The 21,474-nt window shown below is 43.1% G+C and overlaps 2 protein-coding genes across 4 annotated transcripts in view; one reads left to right on the plus strand and one right to left on the minus strand.

Annotated features, from left to right (window-relative positions):
• Window positions 1-1,909: 1,909 nt before the first annotated feature.
• Window positions 1,910-18,320, minus strand: LOC124017802 (butyrophilin subfamily 1 member A1-like). The gene is made up of 12 exons (XM_046333015.1): window positions 18,260-18,320; window positions 16,220-16,298; window positions 13,712-14,071; window positions 13,339-13,626; window positions 12,910-13,020; window positions 12,224-12,256; window positions 12,069-12,101; window positions 11,718-11,744; window positions 11,404-11,424; window positions 10,752-10,778; window positions 10,441-10,467; window positions 1,910-3,630 (listed from the first exon to the last, which is right to left on the minus strand). The coding sequence occupies exons 2-12, from the start codon at window positions 16,281-16,283 to the stop codon at window positions 3,095-3,097; spliced, it is 1,527 nt and encodes a 508-aa protein (XP_046188971.1). The 5' UTR covers window positions 16,284-16,298; window positions 18,260-18,320; the 3' UTR covers window positions 1,910-3,094.
• A 2,135-nt stretch (window positions 18,321-20,455) lies between these two features.
• The window catches only part of scg3 (secretogranin III), a 42,320-nt gene continuing 41,301 nt past the window's right edge, over window positions 20,456-21,474 (plus strand). Inside the window, exons 1-2 of one of the 3 annotated variants that reach the window (XM_046333017.1) lie at window positions 20,456-20,611; window positions 20,704-21,087. In XM_046333017.1, coding sequence (XP_046188973.1) covers window positions 20,994-21,087 — 94 coding nt within the window. In that variant the 5' untranslated portion in view covers window positions 20,456-20,611; window positions 20,704-20,993. Of the gene's footprint in view, window positions 21,088-21,474 lie in introns of all 3 variants that reach the window. The other 2 variants (XM_046333018.1, XM_046333016.1) reach the window with 2 other exon arrangements.

Here is a 21,474-nt window from a genome sequence, read left to right on the forward strand (position 1 = left end):
GCAAACCATGCAATAATCTGAGAACGGCTCTCAGAAAACAAATACATTTATCCGCCATGTTGGAGTCAACAGAAATCAGAAATAACATTATAAATATTCACTGCCAGGAATCGTAGTCCCACAATAAATGTTTGATTTGTTCAATAATGTCCATCATTTATGTCCAAATAGCTACTTTTATTAGGGCGTTTAGTACACAAATCCAAACGCACGTGCAGGTCCAGCCTGACATCGGATGAAAAGTTCAAAAAGTTATATTACAGGTCGTGGAAACATTTCAAACTAAGTATAGAATCAATCTTTAGTATGTTTTTATCATAAATCTTCAACAACGTTTCAACCGGAGAATTCCTATGTCTGTAGAAAAGCAATGGAACGCAGGTCGCTCTCATGTGAAATGCGCGTGACTGAGCCCGTGGCTCTCTGCTAGACACCTGACTCATTCCCCTCTCATTCAGCCCCACATCACAGGAGAAGCCTCATTCAAGTTTCTAATGACGGTTTACATCTAGTGGAAGCCTTAGGAAGTGCAACTTGACCCATATCCCACTGTGTATTCGATGGGGGCTAAGTTGAAAATCGACCAACCTCAGATTTCCCACTTCCTGTTTGGGCACCTTATTCATCCAAGCTACTCAATACTGTCCCCAGCCATAAGAAGTTAACAGCAACAGTTCCAACCTAGACAGGTATGTTTTTAATGGGGGAAACTAAACATTAATACATATTTATATGGATATTTAATTTCATTGTTATTTGTTGTTGTCTATGTTGCATTTGTTTTAGGCAATAAGGGCAATGAAATGTACTTGTCACGACTTCCGCCGAAGTCAGGTCCACTCCTTGTTCGGGCGGCGGGCGGCATCGCCGGTCTTCTAGCCATCATCGATCCACTTTTCATTTTCCATGTGTTTTTTCTCGTTTTTTCTCACACCTGGTTTCAATTCCCTCAATCACTTGTTGTGTATTTAACCCTCGTTTCCCCCCATGTCTCTGTGTGGTATTGTTTATTGTAAGTCCTTTTGCACGTGTTGATTGGTACGCGATGGGTTTTTGTACCTATATCTTGTTATTTTCATGCCGTTGGTTTTGCTATGAAACTGCTTAGGCTATTACCAAATTCTGCTCTCCTGCATCTGACTTCCCTGCCACTGGTTACGCACCCCTTACAGTACTGATATTTATGTATAGTTGCATATTTTCCTAATCTTGGGTCCCAGGAGAACACAGAATTTCTCATTTGGGTCTAAAGGCAGAAAAAGTTTAGAGTACTGACTTTGGACATGTGAGTGTTGCACTTGCTCCTTTTGGTCTCAAACATATCTGTCATTGTTTGCAGATAGAGGTCTTGAGTATGGAGCGAGAGATTCGGTGATGAGATTTCCTCCGCTTGCTTAGAAATCAATATTTCCATCTTCATCACCTGAGTTCTCTCATCATCCATTTGGTCAGCAACTTCAATGAGTTCTGCTGATTTGTCATCCAACTTAGTCATTGTGTTCATTAACTGATCGTCTTTGGTCTGCAGCATTTGGAGGAGAACATTGTTACTTTGAATAATGCATATAGGCTGAATCAAAATAGCAGTGTCATTCTATTTTAGATCCCTCACAGGGGGTACCAATTATGTTGTGTCTCTGACTGATTAAATGATATGACATGCCATTTTATCAAATCGATTACCTAACGTTTAATTGATTACGTGATTGAATTAAACCATGCAACAATTAAACCATTAATAACCTGGGGCACCACGGAAGCATTCATTTATATAGAGCAGTTATCTCCCGAATCCAATCTCTTGAAAATTTGAAGATCTTTAATATCAATAGCAGTCAATCATTAATCGTCACCTTACTCAGTCTCATTCGGATGGTCATAAAGTACTGCACGAACCCTGGCTAACAAGTGGAATTACAATACACACATTGGTGTAATTATTTATTTACTAAATACCGAAAAAAATCACACAGAATTACATATATATACACAGGATCGATCATACATCGATTACTAATCATGTCATGAAAATCCCCTAGTAGGCTAACCCAATATGACAGCTCGTTACACAAAAGAAGGGGGTTGGGTTTGTATGAAAGAGCGGGAAGATGGAGTGACAAAGGGATTGGGTCTCTATCGGACCTTAAAAAGCTATTCTACCGTAAATACAGAATCTTATGCATTCTAATAACCGCCCATTCGGAGAAGGAAAATGCAACTTATATATTTACTCTGAGCTGCGCTTCGATAGATGGGCCGAAGATGGGCCGAAGATGGAAGACTGGTTTGCCCAGCAAAGATCGTCATTGTCCTTTGAATAATATTTCTGGTTGTAGTGTTGTAGAGAGGATACGTTAAAGTACCCTGTCATTCTTAGGAGATTGTCTGTCCTTTTCTAGGCCACATACGTTTACAGCTGCAGCTAATAACTCGAAGTCTAGGATGTATCACTTCTTTAGTAAATAATCGTTCAATGTTCATACTAAGTTGCCATAATCAGTTTATGCTGGTCTAGTCGAAATACACCATTTCAGTGGTGATCATCACCTCCATATTGAAATTAGCCGTCATTGGGAACTAAGGTTAACTTCCGTCAACAGACTTTTGTACTGGGGGAGAGAAGGGCGTGTTTCATAGTTCTCAATCAATGTCTGTTTACTTGGGCGTGGCCACTGAGTGAGCATAGTTTACTTATGAAAACAATTCTCTCATTTAGAAGTTAAAATTACATTTCATATTTTCACAAATAGAAAGTGTAGACTTTCCAAGATACAATTTATGTCATCCTATCATCAGATATAATGCCAGACAACAACTGATCTGACATCATATTCTTTAAGTACCAACGAACACTTTCAACTGGTTGAGAAAGGGAACTATTGTTCCATTCCCCTGCCTTTTGATATTCCCACACTTTCTCTATGGTAACACAGGGCTTTCCAATAGTCCATTCTGTAGAGTGGAGAGAAAAAGGGGACAGGTATTTATGGGGGGGGGGGGAGTCATAAACCTCACCCAACAGGGCAAAGTCATGACAGTGACACACACATACATACATACCACAACCAGTATTTCAATGTTTGATATAAAACAGTTAGTCAGTGACACCTACAGGAGTGATGACCTGTGGGGCTGAGGTACCAGTAGCACCAGAATAAAATAATGGATAGAGTTTCTCAGTGAAGGTGTAGCCAGTGAAGGAGTAGATATGAGACCTGGCCTCTACATTGTAGAATGAGACCTGACCCTTCTCATAATCCACAAACACCCCCACCTTCTGGGGCTTCTCTCTTAGGGAGAGGACGACAGAGGGGTCAGTGAAAGCCTTGTATTCTTCATACCTCAGCCAAACAGTCCAGCATCCATTCTCAGGTTTCAGGTAAATATACTTCTTCCTGTTGATGGACTCTCTGGCCACTCCTAAAGTCCACCCATTCTTCCCCTCCACCTGCACCTCGTAGTAGAATCTCCCTGAGGAGAAACCCTCCTTTCCCAGGACATAGGGAACAATATCAAACCTCTTTGGGTTATCAGGGAGATTCTGTTTTATGTCTCCATATCTAACTTGTTTCCTGTCTTCAGACAGGATGAGTCTGGGATGTGCTGTATCAGGATCTAGAGTCACATCCACTGTGGAGAGAAACACACTTTATTAGAATAAACTAAATGAACATAACAATATGGGGGACTGCATTTTACTGCTCAGTACATTGCTCTGGGACACATGAATAGTGATGTGCTGTATCAGGGTCTAGAGTCACATCCACTGTGAAGTAAAAAATAAGAACATCAATATGTGGGAGGACATTTTACTGCAGGACTTACTGCACAGTACATTACTGTAGACATATGTAGCCTATAAGTTATTATTGATAACAGCATACGTATACTGTAGATGTGAATGTGTGGTCATGTTATTTCAAGTAATACCAGTATGTGAATATATTAATATTCATGTGAAACTCTAGTAGGGCTGGGCAATATGGTCAAAATATCATATCACAATACTTAAAATAAATTGACGGAATGACCATATTTTATGCTTTTGAATAATTAAAATCATTTCCACAATGCCACGTAGGGCTGCACGATATGGGAAAACAATCTATGCTTTATTTTTAACCGAATGTTGCAATTGTGATTTGACTTGCGATTTAGAGCAAAATACTTTGGTGAACTGTTGGAATCAAGGAAATAAAATGATTATTCCAATTCAATAGTTTGAATATAATAGTGGCCACTTTAAATACAGTGTTTGACATGACAACAAATGAAAATGCCAGGGAGGAGTTATTGTGACACGGTAGGAACCAAAGTGTTGACAAATGTTTCCTTGGGGACTCTACAATCTTCGGATACATTTTGTTAGCTACTTCATGTAGCATACATATTCTTGCTTTGCTTATTCCTCTTTGATTTAGAAGAAACTGTTGCGCAAAAAAACATGCAGATATACATTATTCCATGTGTTTTTCATAGTTGACGTCTTCACTATTATTCTACAATGTAGAAAATAGTACAAATAAAGAAAAAACCCTGGAATGATTAGGTGTGTCCAAACTTTTGACTGGTACTGTAGTTCTACACCATTACTGGGATTATCCGTCTGTATACTCTCTTCTCTGTATACATCAATGAGGTCGCTCTTGCTGCTGGTGAGTCTCTGATCCACCTCTACGCAGATGACACCATTCTGTATACTTCCGGCCCTTCTTTGGACACTGTGTTAACAACCCTCCAGGCAAGCTTCAATGCCCTACAACTCTCCTTCCGTGGCCTCCAATTGCTCTTAAATACAAGTAAAACTAAACGCATGCTCTTCAACCGATCGCTACCTGCACCTACAAGCCTGTCCAACATCACTACTCTGGACGGCTCTGACTTAGAATACGTGGACAACTACAAATACTTAGGTGTCTGGTTAGACTGTAAACTCTCCTTCCAGACCCATATCAAACATCTCCAATCCAAAGTTAAATCTAGAATTGGCTTCCTATTTCGCAACAAAGCATCCTTCACTCATGCTGCCAAACATACCTTTGGCGACGTCATTTACAAAATAGCCTCCAATACCCTACTCAACAAATTGGATGCAGTCTATCACAGTGCAATCCATTTTGTCACCAAAGCCCCATATACTACCCACCATTGCGACCTGTACGCTCTCGTTGGCTGGCCCTCGCTTCATACTCGTCGCCAAACCCACTGGCTCCATGTCATCTACAAGACCCTGCTAGGTAAAGTCCCCCCTTATCTCAGCTCGCTGGTCACCATAGCATCTCCCACCTGTAGCACATAGCAGGTATATCTCTCTAGTCACCCCCAAAACCAATTCCTTCTTTGGCCGCCTCTCCTTCCAGTTCTCTGCTGCCAATGACTGGAACAAACTACAAAAATCTCTGAAACTGGAAACACTATCTCCCTCACTAGCTTTAAGCACCAACTGTCAGAGCAGCTCACAGATTACTGCACCTGTACATAGCCCACCTATAATTTAGCCCAAACAACTACCTCTTTCCCAACTGTATTTAATTAATTAATTATGCTCCTTTGCACCCCATTATTTTTATCTCTACTTTGCACATTCTTCCATTGCAAAACTACCATTCCAGTGTTTTACTTGCTATATTGTATTTACTTTGCCACCATGGCCTTTTTTGCCTTTACCTCCCTTCTCACCTCATTTGCTCACATTGTATATAGGACTTCCGGTTGGAGCGAGTGGTCGCATCTGCACTTCGCTCCCGCGGGTAGTATAACTTTTTCATTATATTTCATTATAGCACAACGGTTTGATTTGTCTAATCTTAGCAATTTCTTCTCAGCTAGCTACATAGCCGTCTTTGTATCAAAGATAATTGCGTAATTATCGTATTTCGCCATCCTAACGTAGTCTTCACTAGCCAGCTAGCTAACGTCCACTGATTAGCTGCACTGGAGAAACTATTACACTCAACTGAACGACTTGATTAGTGTAGTGTTAGCTAGCTACATAGCTGTCTTTGCTGTCTTCGTATCATCGTATCCAAGATAATTGTGTTTAGGTTTAGAGTGTGTAGTCTTAGAGTGATTATCTTAATTTACCGAGGTTAGCTAGCCAGCTATTTGTCGTCCTTAACGTAGGAGACTCTGCTAGCTAGCCAACAGCTAGCCAACGTCTTCTGAATAGACTCAACAACCCGGTCGCATTCACAGGTAGTATCACATTTTCACTTCATTTCATTACAGTACAACGGTTTGATTTGTTTTGATCGTAGCTAGCTACATAGCTAGCTACATAGCCGTCTTTGTATCAAAGATAATTGTGTAGTCTAGAGCGATTTTCTAGGTTACCTAGCCAGCTATTGTCGTTCTTTTAACGCAACGTAACGTAAACAACACTGCTAGCTAGCCAGCTAGCCCCCGAATAGCAACACTGCAGAAACTATTACACTCAACGGAACGACTTGATTAGTGTAGTGTCAACAACGCACCCACTGCCAGCTGGCCTACTTCAGCAGTACTGTATCATTTTAATCATTTTAGTCAATAAGATTCTTGCTACGTAGCTTAACTTTCTGAACATTCGAGACGTGTAGTCCACTTGTCATTCCAATCTCCTTTGCATTAGCTTAGCCTCTTCTGTAGCCTGTCAACTATGTGTCTGTTTATCCCTGTTCTCTCCTCTCTGCACAGACCATACAAACGCTCCACACCGCGTGGCCGCGGCCACCCTACTCTGGTGGTCCCAGCGCGCACGACCCACGTGGAGTTCCAGGTCTCCGGTAGCCTCTGGAACTGCCAATCTGCGGTCAACAAGGCAGAGTTCATCTCAGCCTATGCCTCCCTCCAGTCCCTCGACTTCTTGGCACTGACGGAAACATGGATCACCACAGACAACACTGCTACTCCTACTGCTCTCTCTTCGTCCGCCCACGTGTTCTCGCACACCCCGAGAGCTTCTGGTCAGCGGGGTGGTGGCACCGGGATCCTCATCTCTCCCAAGTGGTCATTCTCTCTTTCTCCCCTTACCCATCTGTCTATCGCCTCCTTTGAATTCCATGCTGTCACAGTTACTAGCCCTTTCAAGCTTAACATCCTTATCATTTATCGCCCTCCAGGTTCCCTCGGAGAGTTCATCAATGAGCTTGATGCCTTGATAAGCTCCTTTCCTGAGGACGGCTCACCTCTCACAGTTCTGGGCGACTTTAACCTCCCCACGTCTACCTTTGACTCTTTCCTCTCTGCCTCCTTCTTTCCACTCCTCTCCTCTTTTGACCTCACCCTCTCACCTTCCCCCCCTACTCACAAGGCAGGCAATACGCTCGACCTCATCTTTACTAGATGCTGTTCTTCCACTAACCTCATTGCAACTCCCCTCCAAGTCTCCGACCACTACCTTGTATCCTTTTCCCTCTCGCTCTCATCCAACACCTCCCACACTGCCCCTGCTCGGATGGTATCGTGCCGTCCCAACCTTCGCTCTCTCTCCCCCGCTACTCTCTCCTCTTCCATCCTATCATCTCTTCCCTCCGCTCAAACCTTCTCCAACCTATCTCCTGATTCTGCCTCCTCAACCCTCCTCTCCTCCCTCTCTGCATCCCTTGACTCTCTATGTCCCCTATCCTCCAGGCCGGCTCGGTCCTCCCCTCCCACTCCGTGGCTCGATGACTCATTGCGAGCTCACAGAACAGGGCTCCGGGCAGCCGAGCGGAAATGGAGGAAAACTCGCCTCCCTGCGGACCTGGCATCCTTTCACTCCCTCCTCTCTACATTTTCCTCCTCTGTCTCTGCTGCTAAAGCCACTTTCTACCACGCTAAATTCCAAGCATCTGCCTCTAACCCTAGGAAGCTCTTTGCCACCTTCTCCTCCCTCCTGAATCCTCCTCCCCCTCCCCCTCCTCCCTCTCTGCAGATGACTTCGTCAACCATTTTGAAAAGAAGGTCGACGACATCCGATCCTCGTTTGCTAAGTCAAACGACACCGCTGGTTCTGCTCACACTTCCCTACCCTGTGCTCTGACCTCTTTCTCCCCTCTCTCTCCAGATGAAATCTCGCGTCTTGTGACGGCCGGCCGCCCAACAACCTGCCCGCTTGACCCTATCCCCTCCTCTCTTCTCCAGACCATTTCCGGAGACCTTCTCCCTTACCTCACCTCGCTCATCATCTCATCCCTGACCGCTGGCTACGTCCCTTCCGTCTTCAAGAGAGCGAGAGTTGCACCCCTTCTGAAAAAACCTACACTCGATCCCTCCGATGTCAACAATTACAGACCAGTATCCCTTCTTTCTTTTCTCTCCAAAACTCTTGAACGTGCCGTCCTTGGCCAGCTCTCCCGCTATCTCTCTCTGAATGACCTTCTTGATCCAAATCAGTCAGGTTTCAAGACTAGTCATTCAACTGAGACTGCTCTCCTCTGTATCACGGAGGCGCTCCGCACTGCTAAAGCTAACTCTCTCTCCTCTGCTCTCATCCTTCTAGATCTATCGGCTGCCTTCGATACTGTGAACCATCAGATCCTCCTCTCCACCCTCTCCGAGTTGGGCATCTCCGGCGCGGCCCACGCTTGGATTGCGTCCTACCTGACAGGTCGCTCCTACCAGGTGGCGTGGCGAGAATCTGTCTCCTCACCACGCGCTCTCACCACTGGTGTCCCCCAGGGCTCTGTTCTTGGCCCTCTCCTATTCTCGCTATACACCAAGTCACTTGGCTCTGTCATAACCTCACATGGTCTCTCATCATTGCTATGCAGACGACACACAATTAATCTTCTCCTTTCCCCCTTCTGATGACCAGGTGGCGAATCGCATCTCTGCATGTCTGGCAGACATATCAGTGTGGATGACGGATCACCACCTCAAGCTGAACCTCGGCAAGACGGAGCTGCTCTTCCTCCCGGGGAAGGACTGCCCGTTCCATGATCTCGCCATCACGGTTGACAACTCCATTGTGTCCTCCTCCCAGAGCGCCAAGAACCTTGGCGTGATCCTGGACAACACCCTGTCGTTCTCAACCAACATCAAGGCGGTGGCCCGTTCCTGTAGGTTCATGCTCTACAACATCCGCAGAGTACGACCCTGCCTCACACAGGAAGCGACGCAGGTCCTAATCCAGGCACTTGTCATCTCCCGTCTGGATTACTGCAACTCGCTGTTGGCTGGGCTCCCTGCCTGTGCCATTAAACCCCTTCAACTCATCCAGAACGCCGCAGCCCGTCTGGTGTTCAACCTTCCCAAGTTCTCTCACGTCACCCCGCTCCTCCGTTCTCTCCACTGGCTTCCAGTTGAAGCTCGCATCCGCTACAAGACCATGGTGCTTGCCTACGGAGCTGTGAGGGGAACGGCACCTCAGTACCTCCAGGCTCTGATCAGGCCCTACACCCAAACAAGGGCACTGCGTTCATCCACCTCTGGCCTGCTCGCCTCGCTACCACTGAGGAAGTACAGCTCCCGCTCAGCCCAGTCAAAACTGTTCGCTACCCTGGCCCCCCAATGGTGGAACAAACTCCCTCACGACGCCAGGACAGCGGAGTCAATCACCACCTTCCGGAGACACCTGAAACCCCACCTCTTTAAGGAATACCTAGGATAGGATAAGTAATCCCTCTCCCCCCCCCCTTAAGATTTAGATGCACTATTGTAAAGTGACTGTTCCACTGGATGTCATAAGGTGAATGCACCAATTTGTAAGTCGCTCTGGATAAGAGCATCTGCTAAATGACTTAAATGTAAATGTAATACTGTATTATTGACTGTATGTTTGTTTTACTCCATGTGTAACTCTGTGTCGTTGTATCTGTCAAACTGCCTTTGCTTTATCTTGGCCAGGTCGCAATTGTAAATGAGAACTTGTTCTCAACTTGCCTACCTGGTTAAATAAAGGTGAAATAAATAAAAAATAAATACAGTAGCTAGTTACGTTTGCTCTGGCTTGTTACATTTATTAGCTAGCTAACGATTAGCGGCTAACAAGATTTAGGCCCAATTTGCTTAGAAAATACAAACTAGCTGTTTGCAGATGTAAGAAACAAACGTATAGTGTAATTATAGAACACTAGTGGATTTATATTAATAAGAAGCAAAGTGGAAACAGCATCGTTGTCATTAACATTGTTGCACATACTGCATTGATGCGGAGACTGAATGCAGTTGTCTCTTGGTAAGAGGAACAACAAATGCGCTCCATGAGTGACAGGGGGCGGGGCTAGGTCTGTGTGGAATGCAGCATAGAGAGAGAGAGCGGAGAGAGATGACTCAAATAGCGAAGTAAACTATAAAAAATGGACGTAACGCACGGCGTATCACATTTAACAAACCAAACAGTCAAATACCGTTATGGAAAGTAAAGTTTTAAAAAACAAACCTTTTCGTGCATCAACACCAGAATATTGTAAAATACGGTATACCGCCCAGCCCTAAACTCTAGGTGGGTGGACTGGAGAGTACAACAAACACACTGACCTGCATGTTTTCTGATGGTTTCAAGTTCTACAATATAAACAGAGAGTATGTCAGAATTAGGGGATACCAGAAACTATGGTAATGTAATATTACAGTAGAGTGTACTGTGTGGTGCCCTTGGAACACAATGACAAATCTCCTCTTAATCTCCAAACTTTATTGATAAAGTTCGGGACCAGAAACATATCCAAAGTGACATGGTGTAAAAATACATCCCTTAATACATCCCTCTACCATAATATAGTATACCTTAAGCAACAGAAATATGATATCAAATATATTTGAAATACAATTCAGTATCATTCATTTACCTGGACAGCCCTTCATGTTTACCAAGTCTGTGGGTAAATTAAAGATAAAACAAATTATAATTCTTGCTAATTAAACATCTTGAAATAAATTAATAAAACAATATAATTCTTTGTGTAAACATTTCCATCGCAGTGAGTAAAAAAATACAGTGATATTTTACCACATAATTTTGACTCATCTTTGTGCTATTTGCACAATGCAAATTGTAAGCCCTTGGAAATGGGCTCTCCAACCCTGTTCCTGGAGACCACCCTGTAGGTTTTTGCTCCAACCCCAAAGACAACCCTATAGGTTTTAACTCCAACCCTGTTCCTGGAGACCACCCTGTAGGTTTTTGCTCCAACCCTGAAGACCACCCTATAGGTTTTAACTCCAACCCTGTTCCTGGAGAACCACCCTGTAGGTTTTCGCTCCAACCCTGTTCCTGAAGACCACCCTGTAGGTGTTCTCTCCAACCCTAATCTAGTGCACCTGAGTCTAATAACTTGCTGGTTGATAAGTTGAATCAGGTTAGTTATAACTAAGCTTGGATTGAAAGCTACGGGACGGCAGCGCTACAGGATCAGGGTTGGAGAACCCTGCCTTAGAATATACATGTATGTATTGTATATTGACCATAAGGGTCTAGTAATGCATCGTGCTCCTACTTACCCAGCTGATCAGCAAGTATCTCTGCAGACAAACAGATAAATTAAAGTCAAAGTAAAGCATTCTTAATGGTGAATAATTCATTCAACTCCTTGTGTGGCAGGGGGATGGGCACAGTAAAAACAATGTGATGAAAAGTATTAATGTCAAATATGTAAGGATTTTAAATCCATGAAACTAGCTGCTGTACGGTATCCATTTCTGTTACATATTCATGTAATGGGAATTATTTGTCTTCAATTGTTGTTTGGTATAACAATCAAATTGGGAGTAAAAAAATGACACATTGATGCATAGGACTGTTGGACACAACTTACTCAGCTTACGAGTGATGAGATTTTTCTCTGCAGACATGAAAAGAGAACCGTTAGAGTGAACATCCTTAATGAACACATCTCACATCCATGAAGAAGACAAGTATTAAAATGGAAACATGACACAATGCACAGGACCAGGAGTGTCAAACTCATTCCATGGAGGGCCTGGTATCTGCTGGTTTTTGGTTGTTCCTTTCAATTAAGACCTAGACAACCAGGTGTGTGGCGTTCCTAACTAATCAGTGACCTTAATTAATCAATCAAGTACAAGGGAGGAGTGAAAACCCGCAGAGACCCGGCCCTCCATGGAATGAGTTTGACACGTGCACAGGACTGTTGGACACTACTTACTCAACTCAAGTCTGACTTCATCTTTAACTTGCTCTGCAGAAATAAAATAAAAAACAGAAAACATTGTTAATGAACACAGAACCACAGTGTTTTCTCTGACAAAGTTCAATTTCTGGAGGAGAAAACGGCATGTTTGACAGTAAGACACTACTTACCGAGCTCTTGACTGTGTTCAGCTTTGGATACATCTATAGACATGACAATAGATAACAGTTAGAGGAAAAGTCCACAAAATGACCTACTCAAGATGTTTTCTGACAAAGTTATTTCCATGAAGGAAGAAGTTACACTGATGTAGTTCAGGTAAACCATGCACTGAGATTTAAATAAACCTTATATTAAAACATCTAGTATTTTTGTGGAGAAAGTTGTTTTAAATAGAAATGTTTGCCCTATACTGTGAACTGAATTTTATTTTATACAAATTCTTAAAAACACCTGTACAGTATCTGACCAATGTCTGCTTTTTACTTCTAAAGGTCAAACAGGGCTTATATTTGTCCTGTTTCACTGTATATACAAGTGTTTAACTTATACGAGAGTGAGTTGTGAAGTGGAACTGTGTTTATTTGCATATCCCAACTCCCCATGAGAGTGTGGTCACTACCAGGGATCAGCCATTATTGACAGCGACCCTGGAGTAATGAGGGTTAAGTGCCTTGCTCAAGGGTAGATTAACTGATCTTTTTCACCTTGTCTGCTCGGGGAATTGAACTAGCAAGCATTCGGTTCTAGTTCCCAACTCCTTGTGTATGTCACTGTAAACTGCACTGTAAAACATTTACATTCAGTAAAATAAACCCTTTAATAAGTTTTCTATGACTGTAGTCATTGTACAAACTTTTCCGCCACCAGACGATGAAAGCTGATATGACCACAAGGACAATGACCAGAGAGACAATCACTGGAAGGGCCACTTTCCATGTTTCTGTGTGAACAAGGATCAGCTCGCCTGCAAGACACAAATCAACTGAGATCAGTGACATGTAACCAACGCTACCAAATAATAATATTAAAGGGACATTTCGCTCATAAAGAATGTTTTGTCAGACCCTTACAGACCTCAAATGAAACCACGTCCCATGACATCAGCTGTGTAGCTCCAGCAATATGCCTCAATGCCAAATTAATCTCATTTCCTGGTTTAATGTTGTGTTTATCTTTTCCATTCATTTGAGGTGGAGGCATATAGCTGGATCTACAAAACCAACGGGGTTTCATCTTGACATTACAATACTTTAGAGTTCTAAACAATAATGATGTTACTCACTAGGGATGTGAAACTCTGTCTCCATCTTAATCCCCTCATGTTGCTGCCTCTGTCTCAGTCTGCAGGTAAAGCGGTTAATGTCAGTCTCCTTTATGATGGTCTTTAGTTTGACTACGTAGAATCCCTCATAGTCCCTGTCTGTCTCTGACGGTCCAGCAGACAGAGTGACCCCTTCACTGTCCAGCCACTCCAACTCAGGCTCAGGGAACCAGCCTTTAGTTACACACAGCAGAGCCATCCCTCCTTCTTTCTGTCCCTCAATGGAAACCTCTGGCTTGGATCCTATAGCTACAGACACAAAGGGAGACTGGAGATGAAGTACTACTGAGATTGGGAGGAACATCACATGGGTTGTTGTATTTAAGAAATGTACCTCTGACGTAGACTTGAATGGTGGCATCATCATAATGTGTCTTAGACTCAACAAGACATTTATAATGTCCATCATCAGTGCCTTGTACCCTGGTCAGTTTCAAAGAGGTGTTGCCCTTCTTCAGTTCCTCTTTAAACAACGATGTCCTTCCCCTGTAGGAGTGGATCTGATCATGGTATTTGTCTCTGCCGTCTTGGTAGAGATGGACTCTGTTTGACTGAGTGTCTGGGAGGTTGACTCTGAACCAGTCAACTCTCATGTCCTCAACGCTGATGTTGGGTTTGATGTAACAGGGCAGAATGATGTCATCACCAGCCACAGCAACAATGGCACGAGTCGGACCAAGAACCTCAAACCTTTCTGGAGAGAGAATCAACCATTCAGATTGTACAAGCCTCACTAAAGACACATTATGGTGCAAGTCATACTCAGGTACTAATGTGCCACAACAACTATCATGTACAGTTGAAGTCGGAAGTTTACATATACTTAGGTTGAAGTCATTAAAACGAGTTTTTCAACCACTCCACAAATTTCTTGTTAACAAACTATAGTTTTGGCAAGTTGGTTAGGACATCTACTGTGTTCATGACACAAGTCATTTTTCCAACAATTGTTTACAAACAGATTATTCGCTTATAATTCACTGTATCACAATTCCAGTGGGTCAGAAGTTTACCTACACTAAGTTGACTGTGCCTTTAAACAGCTTTGAAAATTCCAGAAAATTATGTCATGGCTTTAGAAGCTTCTGATAGGCTAATTGACATAATTTAGTCAATTTGAGGTGTACCTGTGGATGTATTTCAAGGCCTACCTTCAAACTTTGCTTGACATCATGGGGAAATCAAAAGAAATCAGCCAAGACCTCAGAAAAAAGAATTGTAGACCTCCACAAGTCTGGTTCATCCTTGGGAGAAATTTCCAAACACCTGAAGGTACCAAGTTCATTTGTACAAACAATAGTACGCAAGTATAAACACCATGGGACCACACAGCCATCATACCACTCAGGAAGGAGCTGAGTTCTGTTTCCTAGAGATGAACGTACTTTGGTGTGAAAAGTGCTAATCAATCCCAGAACAACAGCAAAGGACATTGTGAAGATGCTGGAGGAAACAAGTACAAATGTATCTATATCCACAGTAAAATGAGTCCTATATCGACATAACCTGAATGGCTGCTCCAAAACCGCCATAAAAAAAAGCCAGACTACGGTTTGCAACTGCACATGTGGACAAAGATCGTACTTATGGAGAAATGTCCTCTGGCCTGATGAAACAAAAATAGAACTGTTTGGCCATAATGACCATCATTATGTTTGGAGGAAAAAGGGGGAGGCTTGCAAGCCGAAGAACACCATCGCAACCGTGAAGCACGTGGGTGGCAGCATTATGTTGTGGGGGTGCTTTGCTGCAGGAGGGACTGGTGCACTTCACAAAATAGATGGCATCACGAGGTAGGAAAATTATGTGGATATATTCAGGCAACATCTTAAGACATCAGTCAGGAAGTTCAAGTTTGGTCACAAATGGGTCTTCCAAATGGTCAATGACCCCAAGCATTGTTCCAAAGTTGTGGAAAAATGGCTTAAGGACAACAAAGTCAAGGTAGTGGACATAACCTCAATCCTATAGAAAATGTGTGGGCAGAATTGAAAAAGTGTGTGAGCAAGGATGCCAACAAAGCTGACTCAGTTACATCAGCTCTGTCAGGAGGAATTGGCCAACTTATTGTGGGAAGCTTGTGGAAGGCTACCTGAAATATTTGACCCAAGTTTTAAAAAATTAAAGGCAATACTACCGAATACTAATTGAGTGTATGTAAACTTCTGACCCTGTCACGGCTGGCTGAAGGACTGGACCAAGGTGCAGCATGGTAAGCGTACATTTTCTTTTTATTAAAAATGATGCCGACAAAACAATGACCAAAACCAAACCGTGACGCTTTGGGCTATGTGCCCTGAACAAAGTCAAAGTTAACTTCCCACAAAACAGGTGGGGGAAAAGGGTACCTAAGTATGGTTCTCAGAGACAACGATAGACAGCTGTCCCTGATTGAGAACCATACCAGGCCAAGACATAGAAATACAAAACATAGAAAAAAGGACATAGAATGCTCACCCTAGTCACACCCTTGCCTAACCAAAATAGAGAATAAAACGCCTCTCTATAGCCAGGACGTGACAGACCCACTGGGAATGTGGTGAAAGAAATAAAAGCTGAAATCAATCATTTTCTCTACTATTATTCTGACATTTCAAATTCTTAAAATAAAGTTTGTGTTCCTAACTGACCTAAGACACGGAATTTTTTACTAGGATTACATTTCAGGAATTGTGAAAAGCTGAGTTTAAATGTATTTTTCCTCTGGTGTATGTAAACTTCCGACTTCAACTGTATATCATCATATGCACGTGCGTGATGGCCAGGAGTATATCACACACAGGCACACACACACATATACACACAACCACAAACACAATGAGAGAATGTGAGGGTACTGTACCAGAGTCTGCTCTTTGCAGGAGAAGCAGGAGAGTCACACACCAACAACCTGTCCCAGTAATCATGATGACCTCTTTACACTGAGATCAAAGACAGACAGACTGTCATGTCAAACTTTATCACAATACAGTTTAAAGTATGTCATCTTGTGGCACAGACTGAGCTGGAGTGAGAGAGTAACATTTGAAAGTTCAGATTGGATTGGGACAATGTATCCATGCAAAAAGGGAGAAAGGAACAAAGATCAACTGAAACTCTACTCTGCCTGTTACTCAAGTTTACAGTCAATTCTTAACTTTCACTTTGCACGCAGAACAACTGAGAAGGACCTAGTTTATAGATTGACTTTGGGGAAAGGCAGGAAGAATGAGGAATAAAATAACATGGTTCCACTGCAAGGCAGGAAGGGGGTGTAAACTTTAGTCACAGATGAAAGGGGATCAAATAGGTCCTATTGGGTAAAAATCTGAAGCCTCTGGTGCAGACTTCCACTAACCACCAAATATGGTGATGAGAGGAAGTCAAGTTGAAGGCAAGTATGTCCTAAAATTAGCAAATAGGATCTCACTAGCTTGTACTTGGCTCTACCCACCAACTTGCCCGTTCTGCCCACTGTGCTTTATTGGCTCCCAATGTAAACAACACTGCTTTTCTATCTTGGGTTAGTTATCATAATCTTTGCTTTTGCCTCCAAAAGTGAAAGTGAAACCTCTTAGCTACCCTGATCTATCACACTGACTTTAAGTTGACACTAGAGGGCAGTATTTTTTTCATAATGTGGTACTGACTACTACCAAGTGGCGGCTACTGGTACTACAGAAAATGACAGAAAATGATTAATTATATTTCTATGCATATCCTGCTGAGACCCGGAGAAAATCAAATCAAATGTATTTATATAGCCCTTCGTACATCAGCTGATATCTCAAAGTGCTGTACAGAAACCCAGCCTAAAACCCAAAACAGCAAGCAATGCAGGTGTAGAAAAATATATATATATATAAATAAATAACATAAGTGCTTTTGTGATGAAGAAAAAAACATCTTACAGTAAAAACATTTCTTCAAATACATTTATTGGTATGTTTTATTGTACATGCAAAATTGTCCTTTGTAGTGGTCATTAGGACACAAATATGAACAAATAACATTACAGGTAGAGTAAGTGTAAACATAATTGCAGCATCAGGATGTACTCTACAGAGGACATTTCTTGATTTGCTCTTATTTAGCTCTTATTTAATGTGAAAATATTACACATTCCTGACAACTCACTTAAATATTCCTGAGATATTCACTTACTAGAAACTATTTGAATATCAAACTCACAAAAATGATAATTAATAACTACATACACTTTTCAAATGTCCATAATGTGCTTATTTTGATGGCAGACATTTTTTTAAAGAACCAGGAAGATAAAGTTGTCACGGTCACATCTCCACACTTAATAAGGTGGTTTGTATGGCCTTAGAAATACTGACCAAGAACGGATGTCTACTAGAGAGGACCAAATGAATTGCTGGGTCTCAGGAGCTTATATCAAAGACCTCAACATTTGAAACTTCCTGGTAGAGAACAGTGCTCTACATCATGGTGCTATGTGATCTGGTCAAAGCAGTGGATGATATTATGAGGTGTAGTATGGTATAGTTTAAGATTAACCCTCAGAGTTCCACCATACCAGTCTCAGAGCAGTGCAGTTTACGGTATGTGTATGTGTTGACCATGGGGGTGATATGAGGCTATGTCCCTAATGGCATCTTATTCCCTAGCCTATATATTCTACTACTTTTGATAAGGGCCAATAGGGATCTGTAGTAAACTGTATAGGGAATAGGGTGCCATTTGGGACACATACTGACTGCTGAGACAGACAAGGAACAGGAAACATATTGTATTAAGTATGTAAAACATGATCACAATAGATATATCGTACTACATATAAAGTATTGTACTGTGGCACCTAGAGCAACATTTGAAACATGTATCTCTATAATTCCATAATCATAAGATATACATTACATATCATAATACTTACAATTAGATGCTCTCAGATCACCATGAGAAAGGTTTGATGGTTTCAATATCGTCAGGAAACAGGAAGGAAGTTGTGCACCTACTGCAAGGCAGGGCAATGATGAACCATCATGTGTTAGTAGGCAGCATGGTTCAGTGAGAATAGAATGTTTTGAGGTAGAACTACCAGTATGTGAAACTTGTATTGAGTATTCTTTAAAATGCCAGCATGTCATACTCATTTAGTTTTCTTTTATATACAGTAGTATGATTTATTACCTTTATTTAACCAGGCAAGTCAGTTAAGAACAAATTCTTATTTACAATGACCGCCTACCCCGGCCAAACCTGAACGATGCTGGACCAATGATCCACCGCCTTATGGGACTCCCAATCACAGCCAGATATGATACATCCTGGATTCAAACCAGGAACTATACTGATGCCTCTTGCACTGAGATGCAGGGCTTTAGACCGCTGTGCCACTCAGGAGCCCACAGCACACATACAGCATGCAGACTTTCCCTGAGTGACTCATGCTCCGTATCTCATCCATACTGAATGTCCCATATTGACAGTGTCAGTTCCATACTATGTGGACTGCTGACTTGGACTACAGGAGAACCAGGGCCTTCTGACACTGATATAAAGCACACTAGAGGGCAGTAGATACACGCTGATCACAGGGACGTGGTAGCTAAGCTTTGATACGTATGGTGCTGTAGAGAGGAAGAGCATTATCATGTTGGGAACCAGTCCTCTTCTACCATCTCTTCTCATCTACCTTCTCCTCTCATCTACCTCCTGCTCCTCATCTGCCTCCTGCTCCTCATCTGCCTCCTGCTCCTCATCTGCCTCCTGCTCCTCATCTACCTCCTGCTCCTCATCTGCCTCCTGCTCCTCATCTGCCTCCTGCTCCTCATCTGCCTCCTGCTCCTCATCTGCCTCCTGCTCCTCATCTGCCTCCGGCTCCTCATCTGCCTCCTGCTCCTCATCTACCTCCTGCTCCTCATCTGCCTCCTGCTCCTCATCTGCCTCCTGCTCCTCATCTGCCTCCTGCTCCTCATCTGCCTCCTGCTCCTCATCTGCCTCCGGCTCCTCATCTGCCTCCGGCTCCTCATCTACCTCCTGCTCCTCATCTAACTCCTGCTGGACTTCATGATCGGCCGCCCCCCAGGTGGTGAGGGTAGGCAGCAACGCATTTGCCATGCTGATCCTCAATACTGGAGCCCCCAAGGGGTGCGTGCTCAGTCCCCTCCTGTACTCCCTGTTCACCTACGACTGCATGGCCAGGCACGACTCCAACGCCATCATTCATTTTCAGACGACACAACAGTGTCACCGACCCTGATCACAGACAACAACAAGACAGCCTATAGGGAGGAGTTCAGAGACTAGGACAAAAAGGCTTCTCAACAGTTTTTACCCCCAAGCCATAAGACTCCTGAACAGGTAATCAAATGGCTACCCAGACTATTTACATTGTGTGCCCCCCCCAACCCCTCTTTTACGCTACTGCTACTCTCTATTTTTCATATATGCATAGTCACTTTAACTATACATTAATGTACATACTACCTCAATTGGCCCGACCAACCAGTGCCCCCGCACATTGGCTAACCAGGCTATCTGCATGTGTCCCGGCACCCACCACCCGCCAACCCCTCTTTTACGCTACTGTTACTCTCTGTTCATCATATATGCATAGTCGCTTTAACCATATCTACATGTACATACTACCTCAATCAGCCCGACAAACCGGTGCCTGAATGTAAACATAAGTTTCCTATGCCAATAAAGCTCTTGAATTGAAATTGAAAGAGAGGAGACAGTGAACGGGCAGAGCAGGGGAGAGAGAATGAGATAAGGGCCACTGCACTGAGGGATATGACAGACAGACGGACAGACAGACCCAGAACAATGCCCTGAGCATGTAGCAATTGTTCTTTACTAAGTGTGTGTGTGCTTTTCCTCAATAGACAACTGATAACACACTGCTCAGCATGTTCACTCTACTCAAAGCTTTAGTCCCATTAAGACAGATCTATCCAATCAGCAGACAGCATGTATATTCATCTGAAGCATAAGGCTCATAAAGCAGAAGATTAACTGGGGCTGAGGAACATGGAAAACATCTGAAACACAACACTGCTCTGGGCACAACCATGTTGACTTGTTGTGTATGTATGGGTGTATCTAATTCCAATGAGGCAAAATGGGACAGCCCACAATATCGACTATAAAAAGCTAAGGCGTCCAGGACAGGACGCATGATCAGGGGCGGACATTCGTTTTGTTCTCCTCCTTCACGGTTTGGTCCGACCGAGAGAGAGAGATCGTGTTATTTCGGGTAGCTACTATTGGCATACGGCAGGTGAGTTCACGACAGCTCACACGGAGTTTATAGACTACGAGCCTGGCAGTGTATCTATCTCTAGTTAAATATAGCGAGTGTCCTGGTTTCAGCACTGCAGGTCGTTAACAGCTCCAACAACACCAGAGGAGAGCGGAGATTTGAAGAGCCCCTCCCCGCCCAAGTAACAACCAGAGCGGGTTAGAGTCCAAGCGCAGCCCTGTTGTCAGTTTCAGCACCACCAGCAAGGAAGAGCAGAGCTGTCCAAACATCCAGCAGTTTGTGACCGCTATCGTCGGTTGGATCATCCACACAACACAACACCCCCAAGACAGCTATAACCGGGAGTAATCTAGCGGAAAATAGCCTACAGCCACCGATTGAGTGGATATTTTATTTCAGAATGGCGTCCAAAGGAATGGGAGTTCTCCTTCTGCTCGGGATTTTTGCTGTGACTGTCTCCCAGATTTCTGCTTTTCCCACACCTGCCGAGGATGGTGAGTACATGGCCTGCTGGTAGCCTACATCTGTGATGACTGGTTTCAGTGTGAATCTTTTTTAGTTCGCTAGGCCTATAGCCCACTTTTAAAGTACATTTTAACTAGGCCAGGCTATATTTATAACCCTTTTCACATGTTAAAAATATATTTAAACATTATATATAAAACAAGCCCATTCAAGTTCAAATAGAGCAGGAAATAACAAATAAACAAATAGTTTGTGAGGTTGGTCGTTTGCATGCGATGTAAGGCCGATTGCGTTCTATTTTCAACGCAGTTTATCTTTTGTTTGTTAAGCCGATTATGACGCTGCTGTGTCCCGTCGGGTCGGGAGTTAGGACTCACTGTAGCCTTAGACTGTACCCTCTTTCTCATCAATAAACC

The sequence above is a fragment of the Oncorhynchus gorbuscha genome, unplaced genomic scaffold (assembly GCF_021184085.1).
Source record: "Oncorhynchus gorbuscha isolate QuinsamMale2020 ecotype Even-year unplaced genomic scaffold, OgorEven_v1.0 Un_scaffold_333, whole genome shotgun sequence".
Taxonomy (NCBI): Eukaryota; Metazoa; Chordata; class Actinopteri; order Salmoniformes; family Salmonidae; genus Oncorhynchus; species Oncorhynchus gorbuscha.